Genomic DNA, 20,475 nt, shown 5'->3' on the forward strand with positions numbered 1-20,475 from the left:
TTTATCTTTAAGCCTTAAATAGCTTCAAACATGTCTTGAATCAAATACAAACTCATGCATGCAGAAAAATCTAGCCTCTTTACTCTGTAAGAGTTTCGATTGATAAATGATGTAATTCTTCAGGTCTTTTAAAAATCTATCTTTTAAAGCCTTTTCCTATAGGACCACAAAAGTTTATGTAAATATGTCAGAAATTTCCTATGAAAGAAACTCAGTATGTGTTTCTAGTATGCATATACAGCTCCGTATGATCTCCACAATCTTTATATGACTCTAAGTCTTGCTGGAGTGATCTGCTGCACAAAGTAAGTCCAATGCTAAATGTGTTTCCAGAACTGGCAAATGCCGTGAGACAAAACTACTACATGGGAGCTTCCTATCACACATTGGAATATAGAATGCAGAATGCAGAAGCTAGTCCATACTGTTTTCACAGCTCCCAATTGCAGGAGAACTGACACTGATCTACTTACTTTGAATTTGATCAATACATTTAGGAGAAAAGCAGAATAGGTTTGTTCAGAACGTTTTTGTCATATTGTTTTACAATGACTTTTGTTTTGTTTTTATTGAGGTGGGGTCTCACTCTAGCCCAGGTTGACCTGTAATTCACTGTGTAGCCCCAAGCTGCTGTCAAACTCATGGCATCCTCCAACTTCTGCTTCTCAAGTGCTGGGATTAAACACGAGCATGTCAAGCTGAGTTGTGCACCACCACACCCAGCATTATGACATTTTTAAGAATAGAGATGCGGGCAGGGAGAAGAAAAATTATGGTGCCAAAATCTGATATGTCCATACAAATTTTCTACTTAATAAAAAAAAGAGAGAAAATAAAAGTCAAACAGTGCCAGCAAATAAACTTGAAAACAACAGCCACAAAAGAATACAAATGATAATTTTTCTAAGTTAACTATGAAAATATTTAAACAGGATAATTAATATTTCAAGAATGTACAAACAGGGAAAAGCATAAAGACAATCGGTCTATGACTATTTACTAGTCTAAGGTGGGAGCTGTGAGGACACAATTTGTAATTCAACATTTCCACATTAGATTGTGTACTCTACCTATTCTTATTCTGCTCTTTTCACAGTGGTTGCCTAGTGTACCCAGCCAATACTTCTTTCTCAGCTCCTAGTGAGGAACACTGGTAATAGTATTTGATACTGATTTCATGATGGCGATCATGATCAAGAAAATACTTCAGCAGGGCATGGGAACCACTCTCCCGATCCCAGCATTCTGTCGGCTGGCATGGGAGGATCAGTGTGAGTAGGACGCCAGCCTGAGACTACATAGTGGATTCCAGGTCAGCCTGTGTCAAAGTGAGACACTATCTTGACCAAAAAGAAAAAGAGAAAAAGCATGCTACAAATAAAATCAGAGGATACTTTCTATGATTTCTTCTCTGTGATTTAAGGAATATTTCCTAGGTAACTGCTTCAACATTTTTCAGTGATGGCATTTTCACACATAGTCTTATCTCAAGGTAGGAATGATACCAAAGGAACTGCATATTGGACAATGGGGATGGCTCTTATACTTAAATGTTTTTTGGGTAGAATCTATTTGAAAATAATAATTAGATAATAAAATATAAAAACACTTTACCTTTGATTGATGAAATTTGATGTCAACATCTTGCAACTTTGCTGGAAGATACCTTCTTCCAAAGAGATTTGCCAACACTAACACTAGCTTTTCCATTACATCTTCAGAAAAGCGTTTTGAACCTGTAAGGATCAAAGTTTCTTGTTATAAATGTGGAAAAGGTTGGGCTGCACGGATGGCTTAGCAGTTAAGCCATCTGCCTGTAAAACTAAAGGAACCAGGCTAGATTCCCCAGGACCCATGTTAGCCAGATCCACAAGGAGGCACACATATCTGGAGTTCGTTGGCAGTGACTGGAGGCCCTGGCATGCCAGTTCTCTCTCTGTTTCTCTCCTCTCTCTCTCTCTCTCTCTCTCTCTCCATCTTTGTCAAATAAATAAATAAAATATATATATTTTTTAAATATATGAAATATATTTTATAATATTTTATAATTTCATATATGAAATATATGAAAAAGGTATCTGTTACTTTGTCATCTGTAAGTGGACACTTACATCACATATGTCATAGAAATAAAATCTATGAGACAAATATATTAACTGTGTTATAACTATACCACTAATGGTCTTCTTTTGTGCTATTATCACTCTCCTTTCTACTATAATTCAGAACTTTGTTAGCTCAAGGACTACTAGCCCAAGTCAGGCTACTTTGATTATTTTAGTGCATGGTCAGATCTCATAATTATGTCTTTCTAACCTATTCAGACATTTCTAATGACATCTCAATGCCTGATAAGTGAAAAATAATTTACTTAGCTTAACATTTATGGCTTTTCAACACTCAATGCAGAAGCAACTTTCTTTGTTGATAAAAAATATATTATTATTTTTTATTTATTTGAGAAAAAGAGAAGATAGAGAAGCAGATAGAGATAAAGAGACAGAATGGACAAGCTAAGGCCTCTAGCCACTGCAAATGAACTCCAGAAGCATGTTCCAGCTTGTGCATCTGGCTTTATGTGGGAACTAGAGAGTAGAATGTGGTTCTTTTGGCTTTGTAGGCAAGTAATCTGGACCCAAACGGCAATGGTACCATAAAATTCTACTTCCTAAAAGACAGACCAAATGGCTGAACCTTCACTAGACCCTTACAGGAAACACCTGAACCACAAGACACTGGAGAGGGTAGGATCAAAACTGACCTAAATCTCCTACATCTTCCCTCCCTCCCTCTCCCCTTCTCCCCTTCTCCCCTTCTCCCCTTCTCCCCTTTCTCTCTCTCTCCTCTCTAACTGTTCTATATTTGTTATGTTTTTCTTCAATTTCTTAGTGGGCACTGACCTGTAACCCCCACTTCCAGCTTGGGGCTACCATCCACAATGAGCTTTTGATCAGAGAAACCTACAAAGTTTCCCAAAACAATGACAGACTTCTGTCAGAGTACTTGATGACCCACCAAAGGCCCTATTGCTGAAGACTCCATACGCAGCTGACGCCTAAAATGGAATGGCATGGCTGGAAGACAGGAGAAAGTCAGTCCCTAGACAGTCAGTGTGTCTAGTGCCAGAAGGTGCTACATGGGCGACTGGGGGAAATGACCAATATCTGTCCAAGCAACTCATTGTCTAACCTAATTAGCAACAAAAATCCCCTTTAAAAAAAAAAAAAGCACCTTTCCAACCTAATCTTCTTGCAGCTCATGGAAAGATATTTTCTCATCCTTGAACTTTTTTGCTGAACATGAACATTATGCATGGTTGAAAAATTGAAAAACTGACATTTGCCACATGGGAATCTACAGTCAAACTAGTTATACTTGTATCTTGGTTCTCATATTTATGCCTCTATTTCCTCACTTACAAAATAATGTTAGACACATTATATGTCTCACAGAAGTTTTCAAATTTTTATACTCATGTTTGTAAACACATTTATCTACCCCTTTCATTGTTTATAAAAAAGCCAAACTTCATAGTTGCATACCATCTATTCTCATACAGAATGTTTTGAGGAACAAAATTTCCTGGCTCGTCTTATTTTCCCAATAAATACACATTCAGACCATAAGTGCAAGATTTATTATGCTACCAAATAATGACAGAAGATAGCTATATATATAAAAAAAATCACTGAATTCTCCATGCAGTGGAAAATAACACAAATTGAAGGGAAATATGATTAAGAGGGAAATATGTATTTTAGGGACATAATAAGGAATTTACTTTTAAAGGTATAAATCAAAATTTACATGATATGGGCCAAAATTAATATGGATAAAGAGAAAACAAGATTCTAGATTACATAATTAATGTAATATCAGATATTTAAGTATGTTATACAATTATATCTAAAAAACAGGGTTAGAAGAAAATATTCACAAATATTTATAGTGATTATTTTTGTCTAGCAGAAGTCTTTAAATTTCATTTTTAACATAATGCTTTTGTATTTTCTTGTGAAGAAAAATATTACATTTAATTACAATAAAAATATTTTCTAAATATTGTATATTACTCAATGTGTTCAGAATCCTAGAAGCAAAGAATTAACACTTTGTTGAGCTGACATCATAAAGATATAAGAAGGATTTCTGAAGTTCTAGTTTTCTACAAATTTGTTGGATAGATGTGTGTGTGTATTAAACACATATATAAACACAAATATACATAATTTTTATATTTTAAACCCTAAGCTTACCTTTTATAGTTTGCTGACAAAGATTATGGAAAAGGCCTTTTACAAGAAAACTGACAAAAACAAGATTGGAAGGTTCATGGTAATGTAGGTGTGATACCAGACCAGCAAATCCCATGGGATTACCTTCTTGATCAATATATCCCTGAAAGAGAATTATAAGTTTGACTCAACTCATAACATAGGTAACAAGTTATTTATTCATCATCCATTTGAAATAGTATTTAATGTCAATCAAAAAGAGATTAGTAACCATCACCTGACCCAACTGCAATAATTCTGTGAATTATAAGTAACATCAATCATTGGGTATTATCTTTTAAAGATAGCCAGAGTTCAGCTTGGGAAAAAAACTCTAGTAATAGAAAACTACTATTTCACAAAACATCGGAGCAGGGTCTTACCTCTTTCACGAGGAACTGCAAAGAAAACATGAAGTAAAGCTGTAACATCTCTAGGATTCTGGGTTGTTTGAAAGACATCAAGGAGTGCTTGAGCACTGACAATGCCTACAATGAATAGCACAGTGGTTCACATACTGTTGAGCATATTAAATGCATTTATGGCATTAGAGGGTCAGAATTATCAACATATATTATCTCACAGAGAGCAACAATGCATTAGATTCAATTAGATTTCCTAGCATTTAGTTTAGCATCTCCTTACAGTATACATTCTTCTTTTAACAAAGCAGAGCATTCAAAACAAACTTGTCATAAATAAAAATACATTTCCAAGCAATATAACAATGAAAACCATTCCAGTTTAAGAGCTTATCTTGCTGAAGTTGTTTGGGAGAGCCGATTAGATATCTGCCATATGGTTGCAAAAAATATTAGAACTAGCTTGATTGAAAAAAATAAATTAAAATATCATTTGGTTTCCATTGTCAAAAAGCACTGATGTCTATGTATCTTTCCACTTCCAACTGAAATCTCCAATGAAAGAAAAAGTTCCTGGTATCACCAGGAATCTGTCTGTTTTAGACCTGGAAGACTATAGAACCTTGGAAAAGTCTTTCTATAAGGCCAGTGACCTTACTTCTACTGAGGACAAAAAAGAAAAGGGGGTACATTCTGCATCTCCTTCACAGTAGGGTGACATAAAAGGCACTATCCTATCTTTTTACTTTTATGTTGCATTAGTTAGAGAAAGCAGCAGTCAAAAATAGAAGCGTTGTAAGGGGTAAGGAATGCAGTAGCTCACTGTGTCCTTACAGGCATGGCCCCTATAAATAAAGTCTTACTGACATGCTATATTTATATTTTCCTTGCTAAAAATCAAAAATCAGAGAAAAGATTTATTTTGGCTCACAGTTTCAAAAGTTACAATTCATGGTTGTCTAGTCTCATTGCATTGGCACTGTGCTGAGGTTGTGCATCTTAGGGACCGGAGCCAGAGACACCTCACCTCATGGCACCCAGGAAGCAAGGCCTCCACCTGCTTCCTGTCCTATCCTATCTGCAGCCCCAGCCTGTTGGATGGTACTGCCTACATTAAAGGTAGGTCTTTCCTCTCTGCCTTATCATTTCTAGAAATACCTTCAACAACACTCCCTAAGTGTGCTTTATAAATTTCCCAGGAACTTCATAACCCAATCAGGTTATCAAAATTAACCATCATAGATATTAAGAATCCTCAAATATTATATGTTGTATTTTAAAATAATGGGGGCTTAAGAGATGGATCAGCAGAGAAGGTGCTTGCCTGCAAAAGCAAAGGTACTAGATTCAATTCCCCAGGACCCATGCAAGTCAGATGCACAAGATGGCACATGCATTTAGAGTTCCTTTGCAGTGGCTGGAGACCCTGGCACTCCCATTCTCCCTCTCGCTGCCTCTCTTTCTCTCTTTGCTTCTCTCTCTCATAAATAAATTTGAGCAAGTATTTGAATAGCATTACATTGTACAGAGTTCACCAAAAAAATTTCATACAACCTACTGCCTAAAAAACTACATTTTTTGGATAGATGTATCTTTATTCATAAATGAGATAGATAACTTATGATAAATTAACTCGATGAGAATATTGATCAGCTTCCTAAGATTATCATCATGCCAAAAACATTTGTTAAATACCTAGAGAATAAAATATGGCAAACAAATATATCATTGGCCTTAGCATATATACTTTCTAATAGAAAATAGAGAGGAAATAAATCACATTATTAAGGCAAAGAGATGGCTATAAAGATAGATGCACACAAATGTTGCTATACAAACATTATATATAATTATGTACTACAGTGTATAATATATAATTATATGTAAATATGTATGATGTACAAATATATAATAAACAATTATATATAATTTATTGTACACTCTCCACTGATTTACTGTATAACTTAATAAGGAGTATTTTGAATGAAGCTATCAGAGGAAGTATTCACATCTTAAAAGGGATGGTGAGGGCAGATATCACTGACAGTAATGTTAGAACAAAAAACTTAGTAACTAAAGAGGCAAAGCCAAGCACAAATCTGAAAGTAGATCTTAAAGTAGAAGAATAGTGGAACCCCATGTTGGAATCCTGGAGGTTATATAAGAAGAGGGGAAAAAGGAGACAGACACATGCATGGTTTCTGTCTCTGCCATGTAGCATCCTGTACTGCCTTGGGGTCCTGCCAGCCAAAAGGCCATCACTAAACACAGCCTTTCAACATTGAACCTCAAGAATTATGAGCTAAAGAAGACCTCTTTTCTTTATAATTCACTTGATCTGTGGTAATTATATTACTACCGATAGGAAGTGGGCTAACACAGGTTCTTTTAACAATATATCTTCTTAAAAGTGGAAATCAAATCACCTAATTAAAAATTTTATGTTATTGTTCTTGGACACAAAAGTTTTTAAGTGTTTATTTATTTGCAAGAGATACAGACAGGCAGAGGTGGAAGGGGACAGGGATCGAGAGAATAAGCCTACATCAGGGCCTCTAGCTACAGCAAAGGAATTCCAGATGTATGCATTTCTTTGGTGCACAAAAATTTCTGTGATCTTAAAACATCAAGAAAAATTTAGACCATATTCTGAAGCCTAACTACATAAAACTTTATCTTTAAAAAGTTGTAGAGCTATGCCTTATAAAAATGAATGACAGAAACCAAGAGCCTTGGCAATGGCCTATAATATTTTGGGGCATCAGGTACCTCCCTGGCCAACAACTCTCTGAAAGGTTTCCCATCCTTGCCACTGAAATTTTTTTCTAGTAACAATCTATGGCTTCTGGGTGTGCCATTGTCCAAGAGTAGGTTTTCATGTAACTTATTCACACCCTCTTAGATTTTGATTGCCCTCACCCCACGTTTCTTTACTCAGTCTCTATCCCTGACCTCACTTAAGTCTTTCTACCGCCATTAAACATTGCAGGACATGGCTGAGGCTCTTGGGTTCCCACCAGAAATAGATAAAGACTCCATATACTTGTGCTGCAATGTCACTGAGAAATCCTGGTGGAGCTGAGCTGAAAACCTCCTCTGTGTAAACCCAACTGACAGAAAGATGGAAAAGGATACATTGAATGCAGTTCCATGGTGCAGAGAGAAATCTCCAGTGGAGATAAAAAAAAACAGAAGACACTGCAAGCCTTAAATTTGGCCTACCATGCCAAATGAACCAACGGGTGCAATAATCACATGTCTGTAATGGGGGAAACCAACCACTCTCTAATTGGGCTGGGAGCACACTCTACAGGAAATAATACATGCATGAATACTGAAAACTTATGATGGGGGAAGTCATGAGCCCTAGGGGCATAACGCCTGCTGGTGTCTGGCTAATGGCATATACTTTGCTCACCAAACTGCCTGGTAAGCACTTCTTTTAATGTTCATACCCATATATTAATGCTACTCTGACTTTCGGTAAAAGAATCTTCTCTTTTCAGATGTTTGTGACCTCTGGGATGACTCAACAGGCATCACAGTGCTGAAAAGAAGTGAGAGGAGTGTTCAGCACTGAAACATCTCTATCACATCTTCCAAGGCTCAGGGTTTGTTGCAGAAGAGCAGGAAGTATTTAAGAGACAAAGGAATGGTAAGACTGCTTATGATGCAGTCTTCCAGACACAAAATAGCCTAGATACCCATGCGCTTGAAGTACCAGACATTACCTACACAAGACCATCAAAATAGGAGGAAAAAGGCTGGAGAGATGGCTTAGCAGTTAATTGCTTGCCTGTGAAGCCTATGGACCCCAGATCAAGGCTCGAGGCTCCAGGACCCACATTAGCCAGATGCACAAGGGGGCGCACACATCTGGAGCTTGCTTGCAGTGGCTAGAAAACCTGGCGCACCCCTTCTCTCTCTCCCTCTCTCTCTCCCTCTCTCCCTCTTTCTATCTTTGTCACTCTCAAATAAATAAATAAAAATGAACACAAAAATTTAAAAACAAAAATATATTTTTTAAAATAGGAGGAAAAAATGATGATATCAAAATAAAAGGGAGACTGATTGAGAAGGGCAGGGATATGATGGAGAGTGGAGTTGAAAAGGGAAAGTAGGGGAAGGGAATTATCATGGTTTATTGTCTATACTTATGGAATCTGTCAATAAAATTATATATATAAGTTATATATAATTTTTATTAATTGTTATTATCATTATTATAAATTGTTGCAGTCAGGTTCACATTGCTGGCAGAAATCACCTGACCAAGAGCAGCTTTTGGAAAAAAGGGTTTATCTTGGCTTACAGGCTCAAGGGAAAGGTCCATGATGGCTGCCCAATGCCAATCATCTATCCACAAATTCTTTCCAGTGATAGAAACAAAACTAATTCCTTTCCTCAGCTTTCCCAATCTTCTCTATAGAACATTGCAAAATAATAAAAGATGATAGAAGTAGAGGGTTATTGCTATAGATTTGTAAAAAGGCAGCAGAGCCAACCTCAGCCAGTCAGCAGTAAAGGCTAAATCTTAGGCAGGGCGAACATGGTACCTTGGCCTTGCCATCCTCTGGGTCATCCGCCTTGGAAGCCAGGAGCATGAGCCGTAAGATCAGTGTTATGCTGAGGGGGAATTGTCCTCTCAGCTCAGGAACTTTGGATTTTATAAGTCTTCCTATTTTGGGCAAAGGAATGTTAAAGAAATATACATCTCCCAGCAGGTCTTGACCTCGTCTTCCAGCACGACCAGACATCTGAAAACAGGATAGAATCAGGCTGCAAATTCCTCCTCAGTACTTCTCTTATCATAGTACAAGAATGAAGCCTTTTGCATTGCCCTTGAACAAATAAAGTATGCCTATGTCCAGTCCCTAATTAACTGAAATGAATTTTCAACTCTGTAGGGCCTATAAAACTCACCATATCTGAGGAAGAGATGATAAATATGTGTTATTTTTATTCACTTATTTAATGTCTGTAATCCTACTAGGTATTTGCACAATGTTATATAGAACAAAAGTCAAAAACAAAAACATGCACCCTGATTCCACACTAAATTACATACCAATTTGTCTTCCTATTCATTTCTCTTCCCCCTCCCCCATTTCTCTCCCATCCTGTCTCTTCTGTCCTCTCACATACCTGTGTGTTGAGTAATTAAGAACAAAAGAAAATCTGTGTACCAATCAAAGAAATACATGAGTGGCATAAAATTCCTAAGTGCTACTGGTGAAATGCAAACTTTTTACAGAGGTTATATTAGTTCTATTTTGATGAGTGATTAGAGGGCGCTAGGTCCACTTCTGTTTTCATATACAGACTCAAGACACTATAGGAGGTACGTGAAGTCGCTATCCATATTCAGTAGGAAACTGGTGGGTGGGGAATTTAACAAACATGCCTATTGTTAAATACTCAGGTGTTGAAGATCTGAGACTCAAATCCTAGCATTTCAATTGCCAAGTTCATTATCCATATTTCCTAACACTCAAGCTCTAGTGACCTAAATATAAGATTCCTCAAAATAATGGAGTTCATATAGAATACAGCAATACGGGTAGAAATTAAAAACACTCAGGGTAGTAAATCCGTGGATAATTATAAAGCATTTGTATCAGGCAGAAACAAAGCTACAAGGAAAACAATAATTGTTTTTGAGAAGTAGGGAGAGTGGCCCTTTGATAAAACTTAGCTGTTAGCCAGACATGATTGTGAATAGCTATAACCCCAGAACTCAGAAGGCAAAAGCAGAAGGATTTCAAATTCAGGTACAGTTTGCACTACATAGCAAGTTCCCGGCCAGCCTAGGCTGCATTGTAAGGCTTTGTCTAAGGAATATATATATGTGTACATAATGTGTATGTATATGTGTGTGTGTGTGTGTATATATATATATATACACACACACACACATATATACATATACATACACATATACATATATATATGTGTTTTATATATATAATATATATGTTATATATAATACATAATATCTATATGTTATATATATATATATATATACACATATATATTAAAAATACTGTTCAGAGTAAATGCATACGTAAATGTTAACAAATCACCTTTTATATGTATCTGTATTTTACACATCACTTCATTTAATTTAAGTGTAACAGGATAATAATTGTCACAAGCATTCTACAGATAGGAAAGGAGTTTCAGCATTTTATCCAAGGTCATACACCTGATTATCAATAGTCACATAATCATCAAATCTGTGCCACCCATAACAAATCAGCTAAAAATCATAACTAATGAATGCCAAGGTTAGCCTTACCATTAGTTGTAGCATGTTTGTAAATTAATGATATACACTTTTCGTACTATGTTATAGTGTATGTCATTAACATATTAAGCAAGGTCGTTCACAATACAATACCTGTCTGAAATTTAAAGCATCCAGATAGACTGAGTTTTGAGCAAATACCACAGATTTACAAGGCATGTTGATTCCTAAAGCCAGTGTTCCAGTAGCTGTCACCACCTATGAAAGAAGGAAACAATGACGAAAAGAATCAGTTTGTTGAAAGTAAGAGTATGACCATGAGACAACTAGAATAAACAACTTTCAAAGTGTGTTCTCTACAACAAAGCTATCACGGTTTTCATCATAGCTTTTATACACTAAGTCATTACACAATTATTAGAAAGTGAACAACTACTATTAAACTATTTTAGGCTCATCTCTCTACCTTGCATTTTTTTCTCTTTCTTCTTCTAGTTTTCTCTATCATCTATGTATCTTTACCTATCTATCTACCTATCTATCTACCTACCTACCTACCTACCTATTTACCTCTCTGTTTCTCAGTCTATGTCAAAATTTAAGATGGCTAATCTATAAAAGCATATAATTTCATATATTACTCAAGATTCAAATTCACTAAGAAATTATCTGAACCCTCTTTGTGGATTTATCTAGACTATCATCATGTCATCTTATTGGACATACAAAAGAAAGCAAGGGATTGGTTTGAAAGCTCTTCAAGGTAATCATCCTCTTGTCTTCTCTCAACAAGAGGAGAAAGAACATTTACTAGTAAGGAAAATACAAACTCTCGGAAAATCAGATACAGGCCCCAACACAGAAAGTATTCTTGTTCTTATTTTGGCTATTACATTACAAGAGATCTGACCAAAAGTATACTATAAATGCACATCCAAATCAATGAAAGAATGTCTGGAGCCCAAACTATATAAACATCAGATAACAGTCCCTACATATAATAAACAAAAAATGTACCAAGATCAGCATAGGGATATTTTACAATAGACATATTTGGGAAAATGTCTTATATATTTTTTTATTCTTATGAAAAGGATAAATCTGATTCAAACCCTCCTCCCCAATTAAATGACATGATAGATATGCAATGACATCATAGGTGGTAACCAAAATCTACAAAACCTGAAGACATTATCATATGAAAAAGAAACTGGCTATATTTCTGTATTGCATGAACATTCACCTTTGTGTTGTCACAGCTTCAAGGATACAATGAAAAATTTACCCTTATATATCCTTTCCTGAAGAGAATTTCAACCAACTGCTTTTCTTTGGCAGTCATGGAGCTGTGGTGGTATCCAATACCCCTTTCTGCCAGTGCTTGCAGTTCTGCACCTTTTCTTTGAAATTTTACTCGATTAAATACCATCTGCAATGACTAAAAGAAGTGAGAGCTTTAGAGATCTTGACATTTCTAATCTAAATTTAATTTAAATCAATCACGAATGTTTACATGAATATAACACATATTCTCAGCTGAAGAGATGGTTTAATGGTTAAGGTGCTTGCATTTGAACCCCAAAGACCTAGGTTTGATTCTCCAGGACCCACAGAAACCAGATGCACAAGGTGGTGCATGCATCTGGAGTGCATTTGCAGTGGGTGGAGGCCCTGATGCACCCATTCTATATACTCTGCTCCCACTCTCTTCCTCTCCTTCCTTCCCTCTCTGCCTGCAAATAAATAAATATTTTAAAAAATAAACAGTACATATTCTGCATAACAGTTTGGTTAAATGAAGTTACTGTCAGACATTCACTCTACATAACAAAAAAGAATATTTTATGGTAGTCATAGTCAGTTCAAGAAAAGTCTTCCCAGGTTTTTGGGTGGGAAGACTCAGACTCACTCCACCTCTAGGGTAGAATGTTTGGAGGAAAAACAAATAACCAGGGATAGAAGATAGATAGGTAGTAAGTAGGTAGGTAGGTAGGTAGGTAGGTAGATAGGTAGATAGATAGATAGATAGATAGATAGATAGATAGATAAGACAATAGATACATAGATTGATAGATGATAGAGAAAGAAAGAAAGAAAGAAAGAAAGAAAGAAAGAAAGAAAGAAAGAAAGAAAGAAAGAAAGAAAGAAAGAAAGCAAAAAAGAAAGAAAGAAAGAGGGAGGAAGGAAGAAAGGGAAAAGAAAACCATGAACCATGGAATACAAAGCAATGCTCACAAGGAATTAGCAAAACAGAGCAGTTTATTGGTCAAAATATCTCTAAACATTCAGAAATATTCACTGTGATGGTAACTAGTTTCTCTGTAAACTGTGAAATTAAAACCCTTAATGCTCTCTGTCCTCACTACCAAACTGAACAAAACATTAGCTAGACATCAGCAGCTTGGATAGTCTCAATGTAACGAGATGATAATGGTGATACTAAAATATCAAACCTGTAGATCATAATACATTGAAATTTTAAATGGGCTCATCGATTAATACTCTGATCTAACTTGATTTAGCAATTGCACAGAGAATGCAGGTTACATAGATGTTTAATAAATATTTAGAAAGAATATATATGCATGTATGTATGTATGTATGTATATGTGTGTGTATATATAAATATAAATATATAAATATATATGTGTATATATGTGTGTGTGTGTGTATGTAAAATCTCCATCCACTTACATACATCCTTGGGTAGATGCGAAATGAAACTTAAGTCTCCAAAATCAAAATACTGGTTGGTGACTAGGTTGATGCAAGTATAGTGACCCATGTATTGGAAAGTCAAGGGCACATTAAAATCATGGTGTAAATACATGGCCGTGAAAACTGAATAGATCAGGAATTTGACAAAATAAATGGAATACATGATAAAATGAACACACACACATGTGCACATATATGTTTGTTTGTATACGTGCAGCCATAGATAAAAGGGACCAAAGGTTCATCTTGAAGGGCAGTGATTACTTCTTAGTGATGGCATTGCTTTTATTGTTACTAACTGTAATATCAAAAGTGTCTGCTGCCATAGGCTTAAGTTGTAGAACCAAAAGCTTTCAAAGGTGAAATGGCAATCAACTTTGCAATAGTCCAGTGACATTTTGGTGGAATGGAAAGCTTCTAGTGTTGAGAAATTCTTTCAATATCAAAGTATATTAATGTACATGAATCCAATTTTCCAAATAAGGCATGTAATACTGATGTCTATAATTCAGTGGAAAACATGTATACTAGAAAGAAATAGTACAAGGACAGACACTTGGGTGAGCTGTTAAGTACCAAGAAATAATCTACAAATCTTTAGCCTGTGCTTTTAGACTATGCTCTGTATAGCCTTTGATAGTTATGTGTAGCCAGAGGTTCCTATCTCCTACATGACCAAACTTACAGTATGAATCTCATCAGTTATGTTGAACACTATTATATAAAAGACTTTTTGTGGATGAGTGGCATAATCTTCTGGAGAACTGGGCCTTTCTGGGTACTGACCTCAGAGTCCATTGTATTTTGATCAGCATACGTGCAATCTATAGGGATTTCCATGTTCTTCTCCAGGCTCCTCACTAAACTGCTGTGCTGAGCTTCATGTATTAAGATTTTGTCCAGGCATCTGCTTTTTTTCTGGCCTTTTTCCTCTCTTTATAAGAATAAAATTTCAAGAAATAAGCATTCATATACAGCCACCACAGGAAGTCCAAGATTTCCCAAATCACTCTTACCAACAAGACTTTCACTACTGCATATATCTGTACTATCACAACTCAATCCCCTGCCTCTAATGGATTTACTCCTCAGACTCTGGAGCACATGACATGTTATATTCAGTTTAGTGTTGCTGGGGAAAACACCCAAATATAACCAGTTTATGGGAGGAAAGGGTTTGTTTCATGCTTTTAGATTTCAGGGATGTTCCATCAGGGCAGAAGAAGCTGGCTCACTTGCATAGATCCATAAAGAGAGATAAATAATCAAGAGCCAGCAAGTATAAACAGCCAGCAAATACCAACAGAAACCATGAACAGCCAGAGCTCAAAACTTGCTGTAAACATACCTTAGAACTGGACTACAAGCTCTGCCCCCAGTGACAGACACCTCTTCCAGCAGGATGCTGGAGACATAGGTAGGAAGCTTAGCCATAATCAAAAATCCCTGAGACTTTGGAGAACATACATTCAATTTCAAACTACTACAAGATCCTTTGAGATAATTCCATGGTGATTTATTATTTTTCTGTGATGTTTGTTTTCCTTCATTTTTCCCATATCACCTTGCTTCACATTGCTGGCATGATAATCACTTTTCCTCTTCCCAAGCCTTCTCTACACTGAATTTGAAAGAAAGACATGTTCTCCTTGCTCTGAATTGCCAGTTCTGGGCCATTCTCCTTCCTCCTTGGTATGATTTCTCAGCTTCACCCAAATGTTTACTAATAGCACTTGGCTGCACCATTCCATGAAGGATTGTCCTCAACTGCCAAATCCTTCTGAGAAATCACTATCTCTGCTTGGAGACTGACTGTGATGAAGCATAACAATTGGGGTGGGGCAATCCTGTTCTAATCCAGATTCTAGCCAAACATATGTCCTTGCTTGTCTTCTTATCACCCTGTCCTGCTTCCTTATGGCTTCCTTATGAGCACATCCTTCATCAACTCTCTCTCTCACACACACACACATACACACACACCCTCCTTGTTAGCATGTGCTACCAGGAAATCAGACCTAAAACACTCCTCCATAAACCTGACATTGATTCTGGGATCATCATTCTCTATGACCCAGTATCCCTCCATATAATTGTCTTTCATATGCAGCAGAGACAATTTTATTTATTTATATTTTTGGTTAACTGTGCACAAGAAGCATATCTAAACATGAGAAAATGAGCTAATTTATGTTACACCATCCACTGTTCTCATCTCCAACTCGCATTATCCTTACCTGGAGGGAGAATACCATGACTATAGAAAGGCCTAGCCCTATTTGCAAAGATTGGATTAAACCACTTGTAGAGAACAAACATTGTTTGCTAACTCAGTGTTTAAAACTTTTGAGACATATTTGTGAAATAAAGTCCATAGAACACAGTTGCACCTACTCTGAATACCCTGAAAAACTAGCGGCTGATTAGAATTTCAATGTAGAGCATTTTGATGTAGAATTGCAATGGTGCAGGTCCACAGCCAAGTTATCTCGGGTTATCTCATCCCCTTTTATGGTCGTTTAATATCTAGCTCAGTATCACTCTAAAATCCTGTAACCAAATATATCATGTTGTAATGTACTACCAGATCATTAGCTTCCATCAATCCAAAGGCTGAGAGTGTTATCAGATAGTATCAGAAGCCTACGAGACCTCCATACATTACTATAATCCATCCATCTGAAGTTTCTACCAATGTATTTGAAAAGTGTTTTGGTTTATGACCTTCTTATGTTCTGTAACTATAAAAATGTATACTAAAGCTGGATGTGGTGACACACACCTTTAATACCACCACTAGGGAGGCAGAGGTAGGGGTATTGCTGTGAGTTTGAGACCATTGTGAGAATATAGAGTGAATTCCAGGTCAGCCTGGGCTCGAGTGATACTCTACCTTGAAAAACAAAAAAAAAAAAAAAAAAAAAAAAGTTGACTACACGGGGACATAGAATTTGAGGTAATCTGAATGTGTTCTCAAGCCACAGTCACTAATTTGGCTCCAGAATAAACAATTATTCTCACTGAGGTGAGACCTGCATGTTTTGTGTCAATGTATTCTATCCATCAATCTGGACAAATATAGTCCCATAAGAGTCAGTTCTGGGTGTATCTATCTCCTTTGCTCGACTGTATCCTTCTCTTATGCAAATGAATGCAAATGAGAAAGGGTAAGAGTGATACTCCCTAATTCAGAAGGCCAGAAGCAAAGACAACCCCCACCCTCATTATAATTAGTGTTGAACAAGACACTAGACACTCTTCATTTTGATAGCTTGAATCATTGGTCACTAACCCAACTTGAGGTAAATCAGTACTCAAAAAGGTTACATCCTGCACATTGTTTACCACAGAGCTCATCACCTCCCATATTCCACTGAGGACAACAGCAAAGATGGCAAAGACAAAATAAGCAGAAAGATCCACACACATTCTAGTTTGTTCTTGAATGTGGAATACCTGAATTAGAGACATAACAAATGTTTCTTTGAACTTCATGGGAAATACCTATGATTCACATAAATTTTTCTGAAACAATTATAATCTGCCAGTTTATAGATAAGAAAATGCATGCTTCCTGTCATATAGAAACAATCTGTCTGAACATTATCTTCTGGTCTGTGGATTTCATTCTTCAAATTCATAGGACAAGGATCCTTGAAAACCCTAAATTATCAGTGCATTGGTGTACAAGGAACCCAACATTCCTGTATCATTGTGGAAACATTAATGAAGATATAAGCGAGTTCATGCAAAGAAATAGATCGAAATGCAAGCCATGGGAGCTCAGTTAATGTCAGTGGCAGGATATGAAAACAAAGAAATGAAATCAAGATCATCACATGCCTGTTAGTCAGGGAGTTAGACTTCATCAGTGAAATAAAAGAAATGAGCTGGAGCAGGCAGTTAAAGTAACTAGGCTCCTGAACATACAAAAAGATAGGAAACTGCACTTGCTACAGATCAAAGGATGACATGGATTCTTACCTCTTTCCTAGTTGCCTAAGCCTATTTTTCCACATGAAATTTGGGCTACTCTTGGGAGAGGGGTCGATATGTTGTGGTTGGTCAAATCTAGACCCCAGAACTTGGCTAGCCTCTTCCTGAGACATCCTCTAGCCCTTACCCATCAGCTGTCCCTCTGGTTCACTTGCAACAGAAAGCAAGGCCCACTACTATAAGGTTATAAATACCTTTGCAAGAGGAGGGAACATGCTCAGAGCTGCCTCATCACTTGGAAACTTTCAGCTGCTGATCAGTTTTTCCTCTGCTGGGTCTGGGCTCAGCAGAGCTGAATTGAAGGGAGAGTCCCTAGCTCTTCCTCTCCACATGGAATCTTTATTCCCTCCATCTCCCCACAGGGCAGGAGCTCTTTAAGCATTTTTTTTTCTCTCTCTTTTCTTTCCACAGATTATCCAGGACCTCCACATGGTATTTCTAGCCATGTAGGTGTCTTACCTTGGCTCTGTACTTCCCTCAATAAATATAATGACTTAATAATTATCCTTCTCAGTCTTTTTATTCAATTCCTGGATTAAAATTAGAAACAAACATAGGGTTTGGGGTTCAAGGATTTTCCTTAATCCTGAATACCCCATTACAGGAGAAAGAAAAACAATGAGCATGGGGTAATGTAATCAATTGGAAAGTTTATGAGAACCCTTTGCTAGATTGGTGAATAGTGAACCTCAGAGTTTTATCTGGAAGACCTTGGCAACCATGGTCCATGAAAGAGATAACAAATTTCCAACCCAGACAGCAACTAAATAAAGATGAACAGGACCACGAAAGAGAACAGTTTGCCCCAAGTTGACAGAATTACACCCTGAGATCAAGGAAGAGGAGACATGATACCAAAGCCCTTCTAATCATAAAATCAGCACTATACTCCCATCCCTAGCTCATTCTACAAATCATGCTGTGATAGTATGTCATAAGCCAAGACAATGTGTGTGGACAATGTTGAAACCTTCTGAGGGCTGACAGAATAATAGTTCACATATAAATCACCATAATGATTACTTTTTAGGAGACTATGTCAAGTTGCATGATCTATCTATACTAAAATACTTTGAACTGCCTCTGCCAATCTTAAATAAATCTGACCTATGGACAAGGAGTGTGTAGTGCTGGTCATTTCCTCTTATCCTATTCTCCATCAAATTTGCAAAACAATCCAAGAAATACTAATGACTTCTTTAGAGAACATATTCAGTGTATATTTTCCACTAGGACACATGAGGAGTTCTAACCCTTAAATGAGCAGTTACTTACATTATCTTGTGTTTCTCCAAGGATTTTTTAACTTTTTGAAGTTTGCTCTCCATGTCATGGGCTACTTTATCAGCTTTGGGTGGTCTTTTTGTCTCCTGTTTTTTCTCCAGATAAGTAAATGTATCATTAGCACATTTTTCTACATCGTGTATTTTGAATCTGGAAATGAATGAATTTTTTTAATATCATAATGATTCCATCTATCTTAACTATATTTGTTACTTTCTCAGTACTGTCACCTAATAACAAATGAGAAGCAACTTAACAGAATGCAAGTTTTATTTGGCTTGGAGTTTGAAGGGATCCACTCCTTCATGGTGGGGAAGACATGAGAGCAGGAGCAGGAAGCAGTTGGTCACATGGCATCCACCATCAGAGAGCAGAGATGGGGACAGGCTACAAAACCTCAAGGCGTGACCCACTTCTTCTAGCCAGGCTCCACCGTCTCAAGGTTCCACAAATTTCCAAATATGCCACCAGCTGGGGACTAAGTGTTCAAACACATGAGCCTAGGGAGGACATTTTATACTCAAACCACACCACTCACATATAACTGCTGAGTTTTTAACCTATATCTTTCTTTACTCTGAACTGTGGGTTTTTCAGGTCCCAATTCTTTTAATTAACTACCTTGCAATGAATCTTGATTTCCCTCCTCCAGTACCTTATCCCCATGATAAAAACAAAAACTAATAGTCATGGAACTTATTCATATAATAGATATGCCACAGGCCAGAAGACAAGAAAAACTGTCATTCCCTTCATCAAACCCTTCTGAAAGATGATGAAGTGATGTGATAAGCTCTCATAGATGTGGCTTGCATCTTCACAAAATTTCAGTCTCATGATCTCTTTGGACTAAACAAAACTGTATATAACAAAGGGTTTGTAGTTTGCATTATACATTGAAGGAGGCAGCAAATCTCTCTATTGAGGCTTTGAGGACTCCATCAGACTTCGGCTGACTACCCAGAAGTCTGTCTGGATACTGCCCCCTTGCTATTTGTATAGCCCCAGGGTAGCTGGATACCTAATGGGCTATTTTGGAAGAAAGAAGTTCCTTCACACTTGCTAATCCTTATCCCTACCCTCTCTCCTTGGATATAACCTTCTGCCCCCAGGGCTGGGCTTGGGCCTCACATTTCCATTTCCAGAGTCTCCTCTGCTGAGATGTAAAGTGTCCCTTTACACTAGACTCTCCTCCAATAAACTCTAATTCTCTTTCATATACAGTCCTACTTGTCCTATACCTTTTGTAATATATATTACCCAAGATCTAGTGAAAAATACCAAGACTTAAATCTACAGTAGAATTTATCCTTTCATATTGTTAAATTGTTCCCTTTTAAAAATATTTTTCTCTTCTTTTAATATTTTATTTATTTATTTAAGAGAGAGAAAGCAGAATGGAGAGGAAGAGGCAGATAGAGAAAGAGAGAATGGGCATGCCAGGGCCTTCAGCCACTGCAAACGAACTCCAAATGCATGTGTTACCATGTGCATCTGCATCTGCCTTATGTGGGTCCTGGAGGATTGAACCTGGGTCCTTTGGCTTTGCAGGCAAGTGCCTTAACCAATAAGACATCTCTCTAGCCCTAGTTCC

The 20,475-nt window shown here is 36.9% G+C and overlaps 1 protein-coding gene across 1 annotated transcript in view; it reads right to left on the reverse strand.

The window, feature by feature from the left end:
• Positions 1–20,475, reverse strand: part of Ddx60 (DExD/H-box helicase 60) — a 101,708-nt gene that overhangs the window by 14,421 nt on the left and 66,812 nt on the right. The window contains exons 26-33 of the mRNA XM_012948492.2: positions 18,873–19,031; positions 14,388–14,535; positions 12,169–12,321; positions 11,037–11,141; positions 9,193–9,393; positions 4,658–4,762; positions 4,257–4,398; positions 1,615–1,736 (exon numbers count right to left, since the gene is read on the reverse strand). Coding sequence (XP_012803946.2) covers positions 1,615–1,736; positions 4,257–4,398; positions 4,658–4,762; positions 9,193–9,393; positions 11,037–11,141; positions 12,169–12,321; positions 14,388–14,535; positions 18,873–19,031 — 1,135 coding nt within the window. The remainder of the gene's footprint in view (positions 1–1,614; positions 1,737–4,256; positions 4,399–4,657; positions 4,763–9,192; positions 9,394–11,036; positions 11,142–12,168; positions 12,322–14,387; positions 14,536–18,872; positions 19,032–20,475) is intronic.

This window comes from Jaculus jaculus, chromosome 1 (genome assembly GCF_020740685.1).
Source record: "Jaculus jaculus isolate mJacJac1 chromosome 1, mJacJac1.mat.Y.cur, whole genome shotgun sequence".
NCBI lineage: Eukaryota > Metazoa > Chordata > Mammalia > Rodentia > Dipodidae > Jaculus > Jaculus jaculus.